Raw genomic sequence first — 16,452 nt, 5'->3', positions numbered from 1 at the left:
CTTTCTATATGAAACGAGTCGATCTACAGCCATCTTGTTAGGTCAAGTCTCTCATTTTAAATCGATAAAAACAAGAGATTACTCATTCTATTGTTAATCACAGTTATCAGGCGAAGAAGAATAAAAGTAGATGTAATAGAAGGGAAACCAAAAGTAGAAGGCGGTTGGTCACAGAGAGCTAATTTAATTTAGGAATTGCTAAAGATAGCAGGATCAATAGGACAGGTGGTTGAAGGAATTCTTATTTACCAAGTCATCATCAGTCTTTGACTTAAAACTGGATCGAGATATCCAAAGGCGTTTGGTAATTGGCGCAAGGCAAGATAAGATTGAAGGGTAGGATAAAGAAGGCGAACAGAGCGTGTCATCGTGTGTGATCATTTGTTTAGCCTCAGTGCGTGTGACTACTTGCAGATCTTTCTGATAAGAATCGTAAAGCGTTACAGTACCTTTAAACAGTTACTTTATTTACAGATAAACCTAACCCCCAAATGGGCGTCTGATTTAGTCTTCATCATTCTCGCCCAGGTCAAATCAAGAAATGAATGAAAGCTAAAAACTTCTTAGGGGATCAAGGGTAAAAATGTAAAGAAATGCTGTATACTCTTTTCAGAAATTAATAGTGCATGTCCAAGAGAAATCACCCGATTTCAGGGAAAAAAAATCCACGTATCATCAATGTGCCAAATGCGCCGAACGATGCGCCACTGTGTCATGGTGGGCAAAAATCTGTTTACTTTGAAAAAAAAAAGTTGCCATCAGTCCACCTAGCATATACCATTTGAAAGCTAAGATGCAGGGCTATGTTTAGTACTAATATGTGTGGCACTTGGACAAACGTTTTGGTTGGTTTCATGGAGCAAACAAAAAAAAAAAGAACATGAACTCAAGGTGTCAAATAGTTTCCATGTATCATAACACAGTTCATCTTTAAATTTACCAAAGCGGTCTGCAATTTAAGCAGCCTCAAGTCTTGCAGCTGAACAATAACAAAAACCATGCGGATCTTGGAAGAGAATAAGGTTGCATCCATTCTTCATTCTTATAATCAAGATGTCCTGTTCTATTTGCTTTTACAAGGAGACCACAATTGCTCAATTGGATTACACTCTGGTGAGTAAGGTGGGAGGTATAATTTATATTCACGGTTCTCAATGTACTTGGCAATACCTTTGTGCTTGTGGATTCGGACACTGCTCATCACCAGGTTGTCATCTTTCATCATACAACCCACTCTTCCCATCTTCATGTACAATTTCTAGTATTCTCTTGGTGAAGAGGTGAAGAAAAGTAAAGCCACCAGGTATACGCCAATCTTTAATGCCATACCTACACCATTTTTTGTTTTCTTCGTGCGACAGACTTATCTTTAGTAGCACGCAAGACATTTTTTCATGTGTTATGCAATTTTTTTTTCCTTGTATGTACGCCAATGTTCTCTGAAAAGAATGTTAATCAAAAATTCTAAAGTAGGGATAAGGTTTCCTAGTAAAGTGATCAAGTTCTTTCTGTTGGATTGGTCTCTTATCTGGCGATACTAGGTTCAATCTTCATGATCGTTTTCTGTTTGTTTGTTCGTGGGTTTAAGCCCTGTTATTAAATATGTTTCTTATGATGACCAGCTAAAATGCGGCATTCGAATAAAATCCCCATTCACAAAGAAAAAGAGAATGCTGTAACACAATTTATAAACGTGACAAAAAGCGCAGTTTAAATTTCTAAAAATGAAAAAAGGGGGTCTGTGAGTCTTATTGTCAACTTTGTTTCTTTTAAATAAAAAAATTTTTTCTTAATGAGAGAAATCATTTCACTTCATGTTGGTAATGCAAGCAAATCCTTTTTTGTTCATTTAACTTAATATTCTAGTATAGGTCAAGCAGGTGTTCAGATTGGTAATGCCTGTTGGGAACTGGTAAATTTTTATTTTTTATATTCATTCAGCAGTCGAGATTTATAAATAAAAAAATATAGTATTGTTATGAACATGGCATAAACCCTAATGGACAATTTGCTCCTGATATTAGTATTCAGGATAAATCGTATGTTTTTAGTTTGTAATTAAGCTCGTGTTCCTGACTCTCAATAGATTTGAAACATTTTTTTCAGAAACGCAAAGAGGAAGACATGTTCCTCGTACTGTCATGGTTGATTTAGAACCGTCTGTGATTGATGAAGTTCGAACAGGCGCTTATAAGGATCTATTCCATCCTGGTAAATCAAATTGATTATGTGCACATATCGGATTAATAAAAACAATTAGAACAATTAATCAGCGGAAAGGAAGATGCAGCCAACAACTACGCCCGTGGTCATTACACTGTAGGAAAAGAAATGGTAGATGGTGTATTGGATCGTATTCGTAAACTGGCCGACAACTGCTCTGGTCTTCAGGGTTTCTTGGTCTTTCATTCCTTTGGAGGTGGCACCGGGTCCGGATTTGGTGCTCTTTTGATGGAGCGACTCTCGGTGGATTACGGAAAGAAATCCAAGCTTGAGTTTTCTGTTTACCCAGCACCTCAGCTCTCTACGTCGGTCGTTGAACCCTATAATTCTGTTTTAACCACCCATACCACCTTGGAACATTCGGATGTGTCCTTTATGGTAGACAATGAAGCCATTTATGATATCTGTCGCCGTAATCTAGACATCCAACAACCCACCTATGCCAACCTCAATCGTCTGATCGCCCAAGTCGTCTCATCCATTACAGCCTCCCTTCGTTTCTCGGGATCACTCAACGTGGATCTCGGTGAGTTCCAGACGAATCTGGTGCCATATCCTCGTATTCATTTTCCCTTGGTCACTTACGCCCCGATCATATCCGCGGCCAAAGCTTACCATGAACAACTCTCGGTGCACGAAATCACAACCTCTTGCTTTGACCCCTATAACCAGATGGTCAAGTGTGACCCTCGTCGAGGTAAATACATGGCTTGCTGTTTGCTCTATCGTGGTGATGTGGTCCCCAAGGATACCAATGCGGCCATCTCGGTCATCAAGACCAAACGCACCATCCAATTTGTCGATTGGTGTCCGACAGGTTTCAAGGTCGGTATCAATCATCAACCACCCATCACTGTGCCTGGAGGTGATGTGGCCAAGGTACAGCGGGCGCTGTGTATGCTTTCGAATACAACAGCGATTGCTGAGGCTTGGTCTCGTTTGGATCATAAATTTGATTTGATGTATGCCAAACGTGCCTTTGTGCATTGGTACGTAGGCGAAGGTATGGAGGAAGGTGAGTTTTCTGAGGCGCGTGAGGATTTGGCTGCTTTGGAAAAGGATTATGAGGAAGTGGGAGCGGATTCATTGGGGGATTCAGAAATGGAAGAAGAATATTAAGTACTCTATTATTAATAAATAACTTATTTCACGACTTTTATTCGTTTGTCTGGAAAAAGAACAAGGCCATTGTTGTTGAATCAAAAACGAGCACACAAATGTTCAAGACAGTACTTCAGAGGACCTTGTGATGTTTATCAATCATAAATACATTATTAAATCATCATGTTTCATTATTACCATTCTAACAGGTTCAGTTGATCTTTCACACTTTTTATTCTCAACTCGACAAAAACCCTATTTTGGATCCAATTCATCGTCTTTATACTTTCTTCGATCGTTTCTTCTTTCGCCTTCTCATCCATCAGCAAAAATTCATGACGAGAACTTTCTTTTTCGATGATGAGATGTTTGAGATTAGGTAGCTGAAGACACAGATGAGATAAGAAGGAGACGGGTATTCGCTCAGGAGCTTGCGTGAGTGTCAGAGTGACGATCTTGGGTGTATTTAACCTCGCGGCCGACAAGAGCACCTGGAAATCAATCGAGAGCATCGTCAGGCAGGTGAGGGATGCGCGAGACAGCCAGCAAGCGATCGAATGTGGATCAGGCAGACGAGAGAGATCCAAGGTCTCGGTCAGCTTGCAGTTCAGGCGGTCGTTCCAGACGGTATCACCAGCCAAAGAGAACGACTGGAGATGAACACAGTACCGGACGATAAACCCAAGTCCAACAGAGGTCACCGAGGGGCAGCCAGAGAGGTCGAGATGTCGGAGATGAATATGCCTAAACTTGGCAAGGGCAACCAAACCCTCATCCCCCATCAGTAGATTTTGAGAGGCAGACACGCTTTCCAGATGATCACACTCAGCCGCAAAGGCTGCTAGACCACGGCCCTTATGATGAGAAAGATGATTGATCTTGAGAGTCGACAGCTGTCGACACCCACGAGCCAAGGTCACCAACATCTCATCTGTCACGTTAGGACAATCCGAGAGATCGAGTTCATAAAGGTTCGATAAGTTCCACCTTTCGGACGGAAGACTCTGGTTGGAGAAAAAGAGGGCATGCGACAGGTTGAGATGGTTCAGATTGGGTAGATGTCTGATGAGAAGCTTGAAGAATTCAGAGTGGACGCGCTCATACAGTGTCTCTTGTATGTCAGAAACATCTATCGATCGGATTTCGTTCAAGGTAGAAGATCTAAAGGAAGGTAATAACAAAAGGAATCGATTGAACATGTATAATCCACTGTGAATATATGAAATTTGATTAAATTCGGGTGATTTCCAGATCCAATCGAACGTTAAGTGATAAAAATGGCTGTTCAATAAACTACAGGTGACGATATCTTGTCTGCTCAGATGAGGTAAAACATGAGTGAATATTGACGAGAGCGTCGTCTTGTTGCAAAGATGGCGGAAAGGATTATAGTGTATTGAAGGATGATATGTTCTAAAAGGATTTGATGACATTTTTAAAGAAACGTAAAAATAAAAAATAAAAAAAAAAAAGAGAGAGATTATATCCTTATTCAGAAGTGTGACAAAAGCTTAGCACCTGAGTCGCATGAATTTTTTTTTTTTTTTTTTTTTTGTTAGACTGATTTCATACTCTTTGTATTGGTTTATACTATTATTTATCCATGAATCATTTTCTATTGCTTACCTGAAGCACACTGTGAAACATATTGACCGTTTTGTATGAATAAACTTGAACTATAGAAATGAAAAGAAACGGAAATATGATTAAACGGGGTTACATGACGATAACCATACAGCTCACTCTAATGCGTATATACTTATTTGTGAGAATATCAAAACTAATCATCTTATCCAGTCTCTTGATGAATATAGTCTAACAAGAAGAAATTAAAGAATGTACATCATCTTTATCACAAGCTGAAAAAGAATATGATTAATTACAAGCTTTTTTTTTATACTTTAACGCTTTGTTTTTATCACATCTTGGATAAACAATTAACATGAAACTAGTCACAACTACTGAGTAGCACTCAATTCATGTATATATGCTTAGCACCATTACTTGTGTGAATTATTAGTAAGAGTTATTTATTTCTTTTGCTTTGTAAATCAGGATTGTATTCCTTGGAACTCACCAAAGGAACAGGCATAAAGTAGTTGTATAATTTTTTTGAAAACGTGTTAATACACTTGTAGGTATGCTTTGATTTCTTTTACTTTCTTTTTTGAAAGCAGTCTTATTAGCATCTTGACTGATAAACAAAAAACATCGTTTACAATCTCCTTTGTTCCTTTAGTTTAAACAATGCACCTGAATGACGCATAGTTGATATCTTTTTCTGTAAATCATTAAAGTTGTATGTACTATTTGATATTGATCATTCAACTTTCTTTTTCGTTAATGAAGCTTTAATGTAAAATGATAAAAAAGGGGATAGGATATATAAATGAATGCAATGTTTATAATATAACAAATGGTTCTTTTTAGCATCAAATGCTTATTTTCTCTTAATTTACAATATTAGAGTGGCTGTATTTGCTTTCTAAGCTATTCAAAGAATGTATTCCATATTGTACAAGTATCTCCAACTCTTTTGCTGATACAATTGATTCATCTTTTCTTATTGTCTCTGGCAAGGTCCTTTCGAATATAGGCACGCTGTGAACAGATGTCATCAAGGAATAATGTGTCTTATTCTGACTCAGACGACGACTCCTTAATAATCCATGAGGTAAATGAATATCGATACCGTTTTGATTATTCCTTGATACGGACATGGTGAATTTCCTGTTGTTTTCTATCGGTTGTTGAGCAAGTGCTGCATCCACGCGCTTTAAGATGGCCTGTGTGACTCGATCGACAGTGACAGTGACTTGGATAGGATTGTGATTGTACGGTTGAGTACGATTGTACAATATGAATTGTTTTTCTTCTTCACTGTTGGTCTTTAGAATATCGGATAATACAACGTTATTATTTAGTAAAGTATCTAATCTTTATGAGTAAAATATAATCAACTTTTTGTCAATTTACCAGTCTTCTTTGTATGAAGTAATAAGCTGTATTTCTGTGATTCATGAGGTTTGATATGAAACTTTTCAAAGGCTATCTGTGTTAATTCATTCACTGTGATTGTATCATGAATAGCAACTAATTTATCAATTCTTTCAACACCTTTCATATCCTTCTTTCTCGTCAGTTGTGAAAAATGATTGGATAACAACAAGCATAGCTTGACATGTATCAATCCACCTTCACTTCTGCGTCTAATGCGCTTGTGTAGCAAAAATTGAACTTGTTCATATTGATGTCTCCTCTTCTTTTTCCTATGTGATCTAGTTTGTTTTATCGGTGGCATGGGCATTGTAAGATGACTATTCAATGTTTCATAAATAGCACAAGGCTTATCTTCTGGCTGCATCATGATTTCTTCACCTTCTTTATTCTTTATGGTTAAGTAATATTCTATACTTTCTCTGTTATGGTACACATCAATTTGAGGAATATGAAATTTCTCTTTAGCTCTTGATAACAATTCAGCGGCGCTTATATTTTCTGTCACTCGAATAGAGTGATACGATGCTGCCACATTCAAATTGCCCGCATAGACTCGCAGCACATGCCAAAGTGTCTCTTCTGTTAGAGTTTGTTGCGAGCTACTATCATCATCATCATCGTCATCATCATCATTCGACACACTGTCAAGGAATAAGGAATCCAAAGACATTTCTGATGACCATGTTTCATAGACTGTTTCTTCTTTATTTTCTTCTTCATCCGTCAGAATGACTTCAAGTTGAAATTGAACACGAGTGGATAAAGAAACCTTCTTTTTCTTTAGTCTTTTTTTTTCTTGTTTTATATAATGCGTCACTTGTGAGGTGATCTATAGAATATAAGTATTTGCTTCTTACATCATCATTTTACCTCTAAATTTCTATATTTATTTAGTCTTGCTAATCTTTCAAAGGGTGTTTCAATATTCTCTGCAGGAATATATCCGATCTCTGATGTACTCAAGTCCTTGATCAACCACCAGTAAGAGTTGGAATCATCCAATAAGGAAAGCGCATTTCCCTTTTTGACCGAGGCTTGTCCATTTACAGTAGCTTCAAATGTATAAAGTGTATAGACTAGATTGAAATCAATGTTTTCATCAGGAATACTAAGTGATGAATCATCCGACTCTTCTTGATCTTCTGGCATAGGCGTAGGTGATCTACTCTTGTAAGATGATTTGATTGTATTTAGCATCCAATTTTTAAATATTGAAAAAAGAAGAAGAAAAAAAAAATAAATAAATAAAAATGTAACAGAAATGGAAAAAAGAAAAGAATAAAAAAAAAGGACTGATGACGAAATGAATAAAGGGCTACACAAAGCAATACAGGACAATAACAACAGATAATGCCTGTTTACGAGATTCAAAATAGTAATTTATTCTATGCTTTGAGATTTTGATGCTTGTGTATATATGTATGTATGTGAGGATAAGAAGAAGAAGAAGAAAAGCTAATGCTCACAACAAGAACCCCTTCTTCCCCTTAAATTATCGGAATTCATCCGTTAAGCCGACATGAAGTCTTTTCTGGTCTTGAATCTTGCTTTTAATCGTATTTGGAAATAAAATAAGTTGATTAATTCTTAAAAGACAGTGAGCTATTAATTCTTGATAATATAAAACTCAATCTATATTCTTATTCAAAAGGCTCTATCATCATCGAACAGTATTCAATGAGATGTGTAAATACTTGATCAGAGTCTTAAAATACTATAGGCCACAGTAGAAACTAAAGCCAAAGCTGGAATACGTTGAATTGATATAATAAATATAACAAGATTCAAATCATTGTAGGCTTTGAGCTCTAAATATCTTGTTTTTGATCCTTGCTTGACTTATCTCGCCACCTTCGATTTATTTAACCTGCTTCTCTAAGCCTTAATGTATTACAAGCACTTTTTGATAATATTATCATACCTGAAAAATGGCATAAATGTTTTCTAGTGACTTTAATCTGTAGTTGCAGTTGAGATGTACTTCTCGCTTGGGAGCAATCCCATAGAGCTTTACCCAACTACATTAAATATGAAGCTTTGCATATAGCTTAAAATATAACCTTCATCCCGAGCCATCTCTTCTTATGCCGATTTTTACAAAATCAAGTCAGGTTTTGAAACCAAATGATGTCTAACACAACATTAAACTTTTTTATCCTTAAAATACTACCCAAAGACAAACTGTATCCTTTTCCTTTCATACCAGGCTTTTTTTTTTTTAAAATAAAAACGATTACTCTTGTTTCGATTTAAAATGATATATAATGACATCGTATTTCATAATCAGAGGCAGGTTACCTTTGAAAAACTTGATATCTTTTATAATCATTTTCTTCCTATTCTTACGTGAAGAAGTCTTTCTTTCAACATTCTTGACATTCCTTTTCATTCAAGGTTATGCAATATTCAACCAGAGCACCACTTTTGAGTGTTTGATGATTGCTGCTTTAATTGAACATAAATACAGTAATGCAACCAGGACGAAGTAACACAAACGGCCAGGTTGCATCTTTGACCGGCTGTCATGCCAAGTCATCAAAAGTCCACCATCCATCTCTGTTTGTTCTAGTCTTGAGATATTCTTCGATGATCCTATTGTCCCTTTTTGATTTATCATCCCATGAACATCAGAACTTGCTGATCATGACAGTCTAGGGATCTTCTTTCTAATTGGATGCTTCTCTTGCGACAATCACATATTTGACTTTTCATTCTTGGTCTAGAATGTATATCTATCATGCTTAACATTAACTTACTCTTCATCTTTGTATGTCATCATCCCCTCTGTCTATGTCTGGTAATCTACAACACCTGCTCTTTCATGAGCATCATAAAAAATGTCTTTTCCATACTTGCAGTAGTAGTCGCTCCCATTCGGTAAAGTATTTCTTTAGTGTTGATATGCTGACAAAACAGCATAAGCCAACCCTTGAAGGCGTCAATTTCTCATTCATACTTTTTTTTTAATATCAGCAAGAAAACGATGTTGAAGGCTCAAATTTGATAGAGTTCAATACTTTTCTCTTCTGATCTACATCATTCAATCACAATTCTCTTCTAACATGCTTGCTTTGGAAGTATCTAGATAATGCACCTGTCCTTAAATGCCCTTCAATTGCATGACAGGTTGCATTGCAGTTTGGATAATAGAGACAAATCTTTTTCGGGTTAAGATCACCCTTTGAAGCCCGTGTAGGGGCTTGTTCAGCCTCAAGCACACTTTGAGAATTAACAAAGCTAAGTTGAAATGAGTTTTTTTGGTTTTTGCTTACCTTGGGCTTTTCTTTTTCTGATGTTCTCCATAAAAGTGTCCTTGAACCTTTATTACAAATGACACGAAGATGTTTATTTTCTCTCTCTCTCTCTCTTTTCACTTTAACATTACATAATTATTCAACTAGCTAATTCCGGCTTGACTGACAAAACCTTCTCTACACTAAGAATTTTCAAGTTTCGTACAACTTTTTTTTTTATGCACAAATCGATTGTTTTCGTCTCGTTTTCTTTTCTTACCAACCTTTTGTCTTTTACTGAGACGACCCATGCTGAGGAGAATGGCAACAAAAATAAATAAAAAACTTGAAGAATAAAATTATATTCTCATTAGACGAAAAAATAAGTAGTGTGTATAAGGAAAGAAACACTGCCCTTACTTACGGAAAATGCATACATGCCCAAAGATTCATTTTTCGCAGTACCTGAGTTTATAATTCACTTGTTTGCTGAAAAGGAAAATTCGCATATAAATCAAAATCTGTCTTGAATGAAGCCATAAATCAATGGCTAGACAATAGCACGATCGCAGAAGTTTTTCAAACACAGCATGAAGCTATCCTCTGTCTTTTCTAATGAAAAATTTGTGAAAAGAAATAAAACTAGCATAGAATTATACTTATAACTTAGGTACATAAACCTTCTACTGCTAGACAATAAGTTTCTTGTATTTCTTATTATATACCATCCATGAGTTGTTTGATTCTTTCATCTTTCCTACTTCAGATTTGATTGCCATATTTCATCGTTTCAGGTTTGAATGTTGAGTATTAAAAAATTGTATTTACACACAAGCCTTGGACTTGGGGAGTTTATTATTAACAATTCTTTTCATACTATTTATATTATTTATAGCATCTCAAGCACGCATCGAGTATTTTTAATTTCTTTCTAGCACCAGCTGAATTCACTAGCTTTTCTGCAATTAAACAGATAAATTTGTACTTGCCATTATCTGTCCATGGATTTTATTTGACATCCACAATTGAAACTTTCTTGGCTATTTTCATATGCATTTATCCGTCATCTCTTTCTCTTGGTCGATTTCTGCCTTTTATTCTTGGAGGCACACATTAAGGCTTATTAGTGTTTCTATTTGCATAGAACCCTCATCGCTCTTCAGAAATTTCTTAGAATCATAGCTCCTCTCTTCAACAGTATTGTACAATGGCAATAGTAATCAAGTAAAAAACATAAACAATGATGAAGAAAAAGTTTGTGTACTTTTTGAGGCTGATCTTTATTTCAGTCCAAGTTAAATCAAAATCATTCTAACTGAAGCTAGGTATTCATATCTTATTGAGTGGCTTGGCATCTTCTATTATAAAAGTTCTTTTAATCTTTAGGTACTTTAGCAAGTGTCGTCTATAATTATGATTATGGGAATTTTCGTTCTTTCCTTTGTATACCTGACATAGATCATCTTTTATTCTGGAAATTCATCATTGATTTAAATAACGTTGTTTTATGCATTATTTCAATTAAGGGAAAGATTAGAAATACAGTGGAAATAAGCTCATCTGAGAACTTCGAAAGAAGGTAAGCATGGATTAAAAGATGGGTAGAAACTTATATGGACTATCTCGGTAACTGCATATTTACCGACGAAGCTACTTTTCATATCAATATGAAAAGAACTGTAACTTGATCTAAGATAGGTAGTCGTGCTATATTAGTTATGCTCAATTCAAGAGCAAAGACTTCGGTCATAATTAGGGCAATTTCTCCGTATGGATTTATCAATGTGAAAGTGAGAAGGTCAAGAGCCATTAATCAAAATAAGAAGAAAAAAGCAGGTGGTGGTAAAGCTGTAATCAACACTCAAAGTAGAGGTAGTACCGTCACAGGCCACTATTTCAAGTTCATATAGGACACAATGGATGTTTTAGACAAGCACGAGGAGTTCAAAGATTGCTACATAGTAGTCGATAACGCGCCTATTCATAAGACCGCTGACATCGAAATAGGTCAATAGGCGGGGATATGGTTATGTATACCTTCCTCAATATTTCCTTAAGCTAAACTCTATTGAGCAGTTTTGGTCTGTTTGTAAGAGCAAAATGAAAAGGAAAGAGCTCTTGTAAGAAGAGACGTTAATCTCAAGAATACGTGATGCATACAATAGTATTCTTTTGAGTTATCTTAAAGGATTTTGTAGCTATTCCATGGCAAGTTTTGAAGATTGCTTAGATAGAAAACATATTTAACAAAGAAAGAATCATTCTTAATTAGTATAATTTAGTTAATTTGTGTACTGAATTTGGCTAAAAGGATTTTTCAGGAAAATGGCTAATTGTACTTTTTAAATTCAGCTAATTTTTTCAATACTTTCTGAAGGGTGTAACAATTTCCTAATAGCAGTAAAAGATTATACAGTTGTGTAAAAACAAAAACAGAGGTTATGTAACCTTTATTTCTTATATGTGCAAAACGAGTTCGGTTGGTGTGCTGTCTAAAAATTTCATTTGTGCAATTTAGATTTTTTATGTGTACAAAGGTTTTTTATATTTGTGCAATCTATTTCCGGAAATGGTGTGTTAACAAACAAATACTTAAAAACTAGATAGATTTTAATGCTTAATAATATAATATACACAATAAATATACACATAAATGATTAAAATTAATTTAACAAGTTATGAATCTTCATAACACGATAGGGTTCATTCTCAGTATTAGTTGAGCTGGGTAGGGTATCATTGGCTATAAATGGTTCCTTTTTACGCATTAGTGTTGAAGCACCTCTTGTAAACGAACCATTTTTAAACTTTTCCATATAACTTGGATCAATTGTCCAATATCCACCTTTCCCTTTTGGTTCATCTAATTCATCCTTGGGTACTTTCTTGAAGCATCGATTTAGTGATAAATTATGTCGTATTGTATTCTATCTATAATAAGTTATTTGTTTTCTCACTCTACACACAATGTATTACCTGCCATCCAGTGTCTTGTGCGTTATATAACGTTGGGTATTTGTTAATAATCCAATTATAAATATCTCTCAGTGTCATGCGTTCATTTTCACTTGCTAATATTGCTTGTGCTATCAAGGAAGAATAGGAAAATGGAGGTCTTCTTCTTTTTTTGGGTGGTTTGCTGACATTGGGTGCAACAGGAATGAATGATTCAGATACAATGTATTCTTCTTTTTGCTCTAATTTGTACTGTTTGACTGAAGCAATGAGTGTCGGATACCTCATCAATACTGGAATCGGTGGCAAGTATTTTGTTGACTCTTTTTTATTCTTGTCTTCTTCATTAGAAGACATCTTTGGTATTAATAAGAGAAAAAGAAAATATAAAAAAGGGAAAAAAAGGGTTGAGTACTCGCCCCAATAACAAACAAAAAACCAGATATTAAATTGACTCCGACAAAAGGCAAGTTTACATAAAATGACGTACAAAAAAGGAATGTTTTTTATTTAATGCTTTTCAAAACTTTAATAACATGTATGTACCTTAGTTATATGGTAATAGCCTTTTACATGTTTTTTTTTTTTCTTTTTTCACACTGTCTCCGATACTCGGGTAGCTTCAGCTAAAAAAAGAACACTGTACTTTCTAATCTATCTGAGTCAATTAAATGCCACAGAGACAAAGAAGAGAAAGGTATGAAAAAAGAGAGAGATGGAACAAAAACGAAAAGTATATAGATATAGTTTGATATATAATATTAACTGATGGTTTATCGTACATGGTAGGAGTGAGATTGTTATCGGTGTTTGAATTATGCTTTTATAGTTGCACTGATAACTTTAAAGTATTTTTATGCCGTCTGTTTTACAAAAGTACTTTTTATTCTTTCTATGCGCTCTCTATAGAAAGGTAGTTTTCCCAAAAAATAATCTTATGTTTTTTTCTTTGATTTATTTTTTTTTTACTTACAGCATACACGGCATTTTATAAAATAAGCCGTACATTTTACTACTGCCACGATATGTACTGATTAGTAAAGCTTAGTCATCTTTCTTTGGTTTTTCCAGTAACTCCTTATACCCCTTTTATTTCGCTTATTCAAAACGGATGAAAAGTGTAAAAAAAAAAAGTAGAATAACGATCTTATTTTGAGGCTTTCTTATCAAAAGACATAATGGCTAAAAGATAATATTCTTCTAAATAAGCTCAGTAAGTAGGTCATTTGTTATTTGGATATAAAAAAGAGCTTTTATCTTGGTAATATAAACTTAATTTTTTTTTACAGGTATAAAAAAACAATGTAAACAGGTTTTTTTTTATTTTTTTTTATTTTTAATGTTGTTTTTTTTTGGTGTTTTTTTTTTTAAATTTTTTTGTCTGAAGGCTGCTATTTTTATTTAATAACTCAAAAGCAGAATTACTTTGTTATAATTATTTTGTATACTAATTTAGATTTCATGTAATCAAACACTGTGATAGCTATTCTTTTAAAATCTATATCTTTTTTGTCGAAACTAAGCCTTGACATTAATTGACTGAGAGCTCAATCGCATTGAAGTCCATGAACTATTTTTAATTAAAGGCTAATTTGGGCTCTCCACCTTTTTCCAATCTTTCCTGGGTGGAATGTCATTTTTTCTTAATTGGAAGTCATTAAAACATTTGTCCAAGTCTTTCCTTCAGTTTACCGGAGGGGAATAAGAGCATTGTTATTTTCTTGATAAACCCTACATAGAATAATATAAATCTCTGTATATTATTTACTTATCCATACTTTTTTCAGTAAAAAGGAGAAAAGCATAAAATAATAATTGTTTTGAAATAAAAAGTTACCCTTACAGATCCCATGTGTACATGCATATGCTTTGGAATGTTTTAGAACATCTTTTCTATAATTAGCAAAAAAAAAATCTTGATTGTTTTATTATCATAAATAAAATTCGGTATAACAGCATATAACTACATATACAAAAGGGAAGGGCCATAAAGATATTACTTAACAATAGGGAGATTGAGAGTATCGTTTTCATATAAAATTAATGCTGAGGAATCTGTAAATAAGCGTTTATGGCTCTCTCGCGACAGTTCTTCCATTGTGATTGAAATGATTGAAACCAAGAAATAACCAACTCTAATCTATCTATAAGTGAGATCGTTCTTAGCAATATATATAAATCGTTTGTAGGAACAGGCAAGACTGTAGCTGCCCACCAACAGACTGCTGCAGGGTTTTCTTTTTGAGGAATCTGACCATGTAACAGTTTCGCGCTTTCAAGCCAGAGAGGGCCCAAAAGACCGGTTGTTTGAGAATGAAGGATGTGTGAGGGTGTAGATGGGGATTGTCCTAAATGCTTAACAAATCCAATGATGTTGTTCGCTAAATCTGCTGTATATTCAGATATATTTTGATGAGTAAGTGAATTATCACGAGTAGAATAAGCAGAGTCAATTTGAGGTACTATGGACTCATGCAAAACATCAAAACTAGCTATGATCATCCCATTGGTATCTTCCTCATGACAGACTAGCTTAAACCGATCCACACCCACAACTTCTAGCATGACGACCTCATTTTGATGTTCAATGTTGACTACTTGAAGGATCGTGCCGAATTGAGCGACCTGTGGATTACTACGGTGAACAGAAGCTAAACAAAGATCATATCGACTAGAGGGTATAAGTGATTTACGAAACATGGACAATTGATGAGGTGTCAGAATAGGTAATCGAGTATGTTGTCCAGGTAAGATGACTTTGTTAGAAACAAATATGGGTATATTGCTTTGATGATAGCTGCCGTCTAAGGATTGTAATGGATCACGATAGATGCAGGGTAAGGAGCCCAAAAGCTCTAGTTGCTTTACGAAGTTTGATAAAACGTGGTTGGGATGTTGTGCGATTAAACTGTTGTATTTCGGAAGAGGTCGGAGGCACGTCTTGCATATGTCGTTTTCAGCTTTGGATATTAACAAACAAAGTCTGCAAAAAGTGTGTCCGCATGGCGTGGTGGTAGGATCGACGAAGGTTAGACGACAGCAGGGGCATTTAAAGAGTGAAACTATATTGCTTGGGATAGAATTTGTTGGTTTATCATCATTAGAGCGCGGTGAAAGAGATGGTTTGGCAGCATTTGAGACAAAATGACGAAAGGTATGTACAAGTTGAGTGATTGTGGTGTCTTGTAAAATTTCGGGTCCAAACAAGTGCGTAGATGCGTTACAGTGTGGAGAAGGGCACTTAAAAAGTGATTGTTTCGTTGGACTGTTTGTAGAAAGGCATCGAGAACATGTCGTGTATCCGCAAGAGAGTGTAATGGGGTCAATTAGCATATCCCCACAAGAAATGCAAACAAGTGATTGTATAAGTTTATTGGAAATTGATTTCATAAAAAACGAGAGAGAGAAAGTAAAATAAGAAAAAAAAAATTGCTGGTAGATTTATATATCGTCAATTTGAAATCAAACCCTTAGATCAACGAAGTCTGTAGAAAAGCTCGATCTCTACTCAAATTCCGATTTCGCTTATTTTAATCCAGATTTCCTTATTCGCGGTATGTACAACATTTAATTGGGGGGAGAAGAAAAGGAAATGTGACTAAAATATAGGCATTGGCTTTCCTTTGTTTCGCTTAGGATATAAACTGACTATTGACAAACTATATGTTGTTCTTTGCAGCATATGATGAATCGGTTTGCCAGTGATTAAATATGATCTAATTGTAGGATATTTTTTGCGTATACGCGTTAAGACATCAATTTTTTAACTCATTTCGATCGCCTCTTTTCTCCTGCTGGATTAAACTTCATTTGAAATCATTCAAATAAGAGAATCACTACCATCTTTAATTATCATAGGTGACGTAGCCCTACATCCCCAATTGTTCTTTGCGTTCCTTAGAATTTTATTGCATGTTGATCCTCTTGTTTTGTCTTCCAG

The 16,452-nt window shown here is 35.1% G+C and overlaps 6 protein-coding genes across 6 annotated transcripts; 1 reads left to right on the top strand and 5 right to left on the bottom strand.

Moving 5' to 3' along the window:
* Window positions 1-1,792: 1,792 nt before the first annotated feature.
* Window positions 1,793-3,342, top strand: RO3G_13339 (tubulin alpha-1C chain; the record flags this gene model as incomplete). The annotated part of the gene is made up of 5 exons (XM_067667923.1): window positions 1,793-1,820; window positions 1,872-1,912; window positions 1,972-2,039; window positions 2,087-2,211; window positions 2,261-3,342. The coding sequence occupies 5 exons, from the start codon at window positions 1,793-1,795 to the stop codon at window positions 3,340-3,342; spliced, it is 1,344 nt and encodes a 447-aa protein (XP_067524024.1).
* A 304-nt stretch (window positions 3,343-3,646) lies between these two features.
* On the bottom strand, window positions 3,647-4,757 carry RO3G_13338 (uncharacterized protein; the record flags this gene model as incomplete). The annotated part of the gene is made up of 2 exons (XM_067667922.1): window positions 3,647-3,707; window positions 3,796-4,757. 2 exons carry the CDS (start codon window positions 4,755-4,757, stop codon window positions 3,647-3,649), a joined length of 1,023 nt encoding a protein of 340 aa, XP_067524023.1.
* A 1,523-nt stretch (window positions 4,758-6,280) lies between these two features.
* Window positions 6,281-7,473, bottom strand: RO3G_13337 (uncharacterized protein; the record flags this gene model as incomplete). Its single annotated transcript, XM_067667921.1, has 2 exons — window positions 6,281-7,153; window positions 7,195-7,473. 2 exons carry the CDS (start codon window positions 7,471-7,473, stop codon window positions 6,281-6,283), a joined length of 1,152 nt encoding a protein of 383 aa, XP_067524022.1.
* Window positions 7,474-9,368: 1,895 nt separating this feature from the next.
* RO3G_13336 (uncharacterized protein) lies at window positions 9,369-9,868 on the bottom strand (the record flags this gene model as incomplete). The annotated part of the gene is made up of 2 exons (XM_067667920.1): window positions 9,369-9,643; window positions 9,838-9,868. 2 exons carry the CDS (start codon window positions 9,866-9,868, stop codon window positions 9,369-9,371), a joined length of 306 nt encoding a protein of 101 aa, XP_067524021.1.
* A 2,599-nt stretch (window positions 9,869-12,467) lies between these two features.
* Window positions 12,468-12,869, bottom strand: RO3G_13335 (uncharacterized protein; the record flags this gene model as incomplete). The annotated part of the gene is made up of 2 exons (XM_067667919.1): window positions 12,468-12,488; window positions 12,534-12,869. The coding sequence occupies 2 exons, from the start codon at window positions 12,867-12,869 to the stop codon at window positions 12,468-12,470; spliced, it is 357 nt and encodes a 118-aa protein (XP_067524020.1).
* Window positions 12,870-14,552: 1,683 nt separating this feature from the next.
* RO3G_13334 (uncharacterized protein) lies at window positions 14,553-15,212 on the bottom strand (the record flags this gene model as incomplete). Its single annotated transcript, XM_067667918.1, has 1 exon — window positions 14,553-15,212. One exon carries the CDS (start codon window positions 15,210-15,212, stop codon window positions 14,553-14,555), a length of 660 nt encoding a protein of 219 aa, XP_067524019.1.
* Between the last annotated feature and the right edge of the window lie 1,240 nt (window positions 15,213-16,452).

Source organism: Rhizopus delemar, genomic scaffold, assembly GCF_000149305.1.
Source record: "Rhizopus delemar RA 99-880 supercont3.12 genomic scaffold, whole genome shotgun sequence".
In the NCBI taxonomy this organism is placed as follows: Eukaryota; Fungi; Mucoromycota; class Mucoromycetes; order Mucorales; family Rhizopodaceae; genus Rhizopus; species Rhizopus delemar.
Note: the sequence above shows the minus strand (reverse complement) of the source record. Positions and strands in the feature narration are given on the sequence as shown.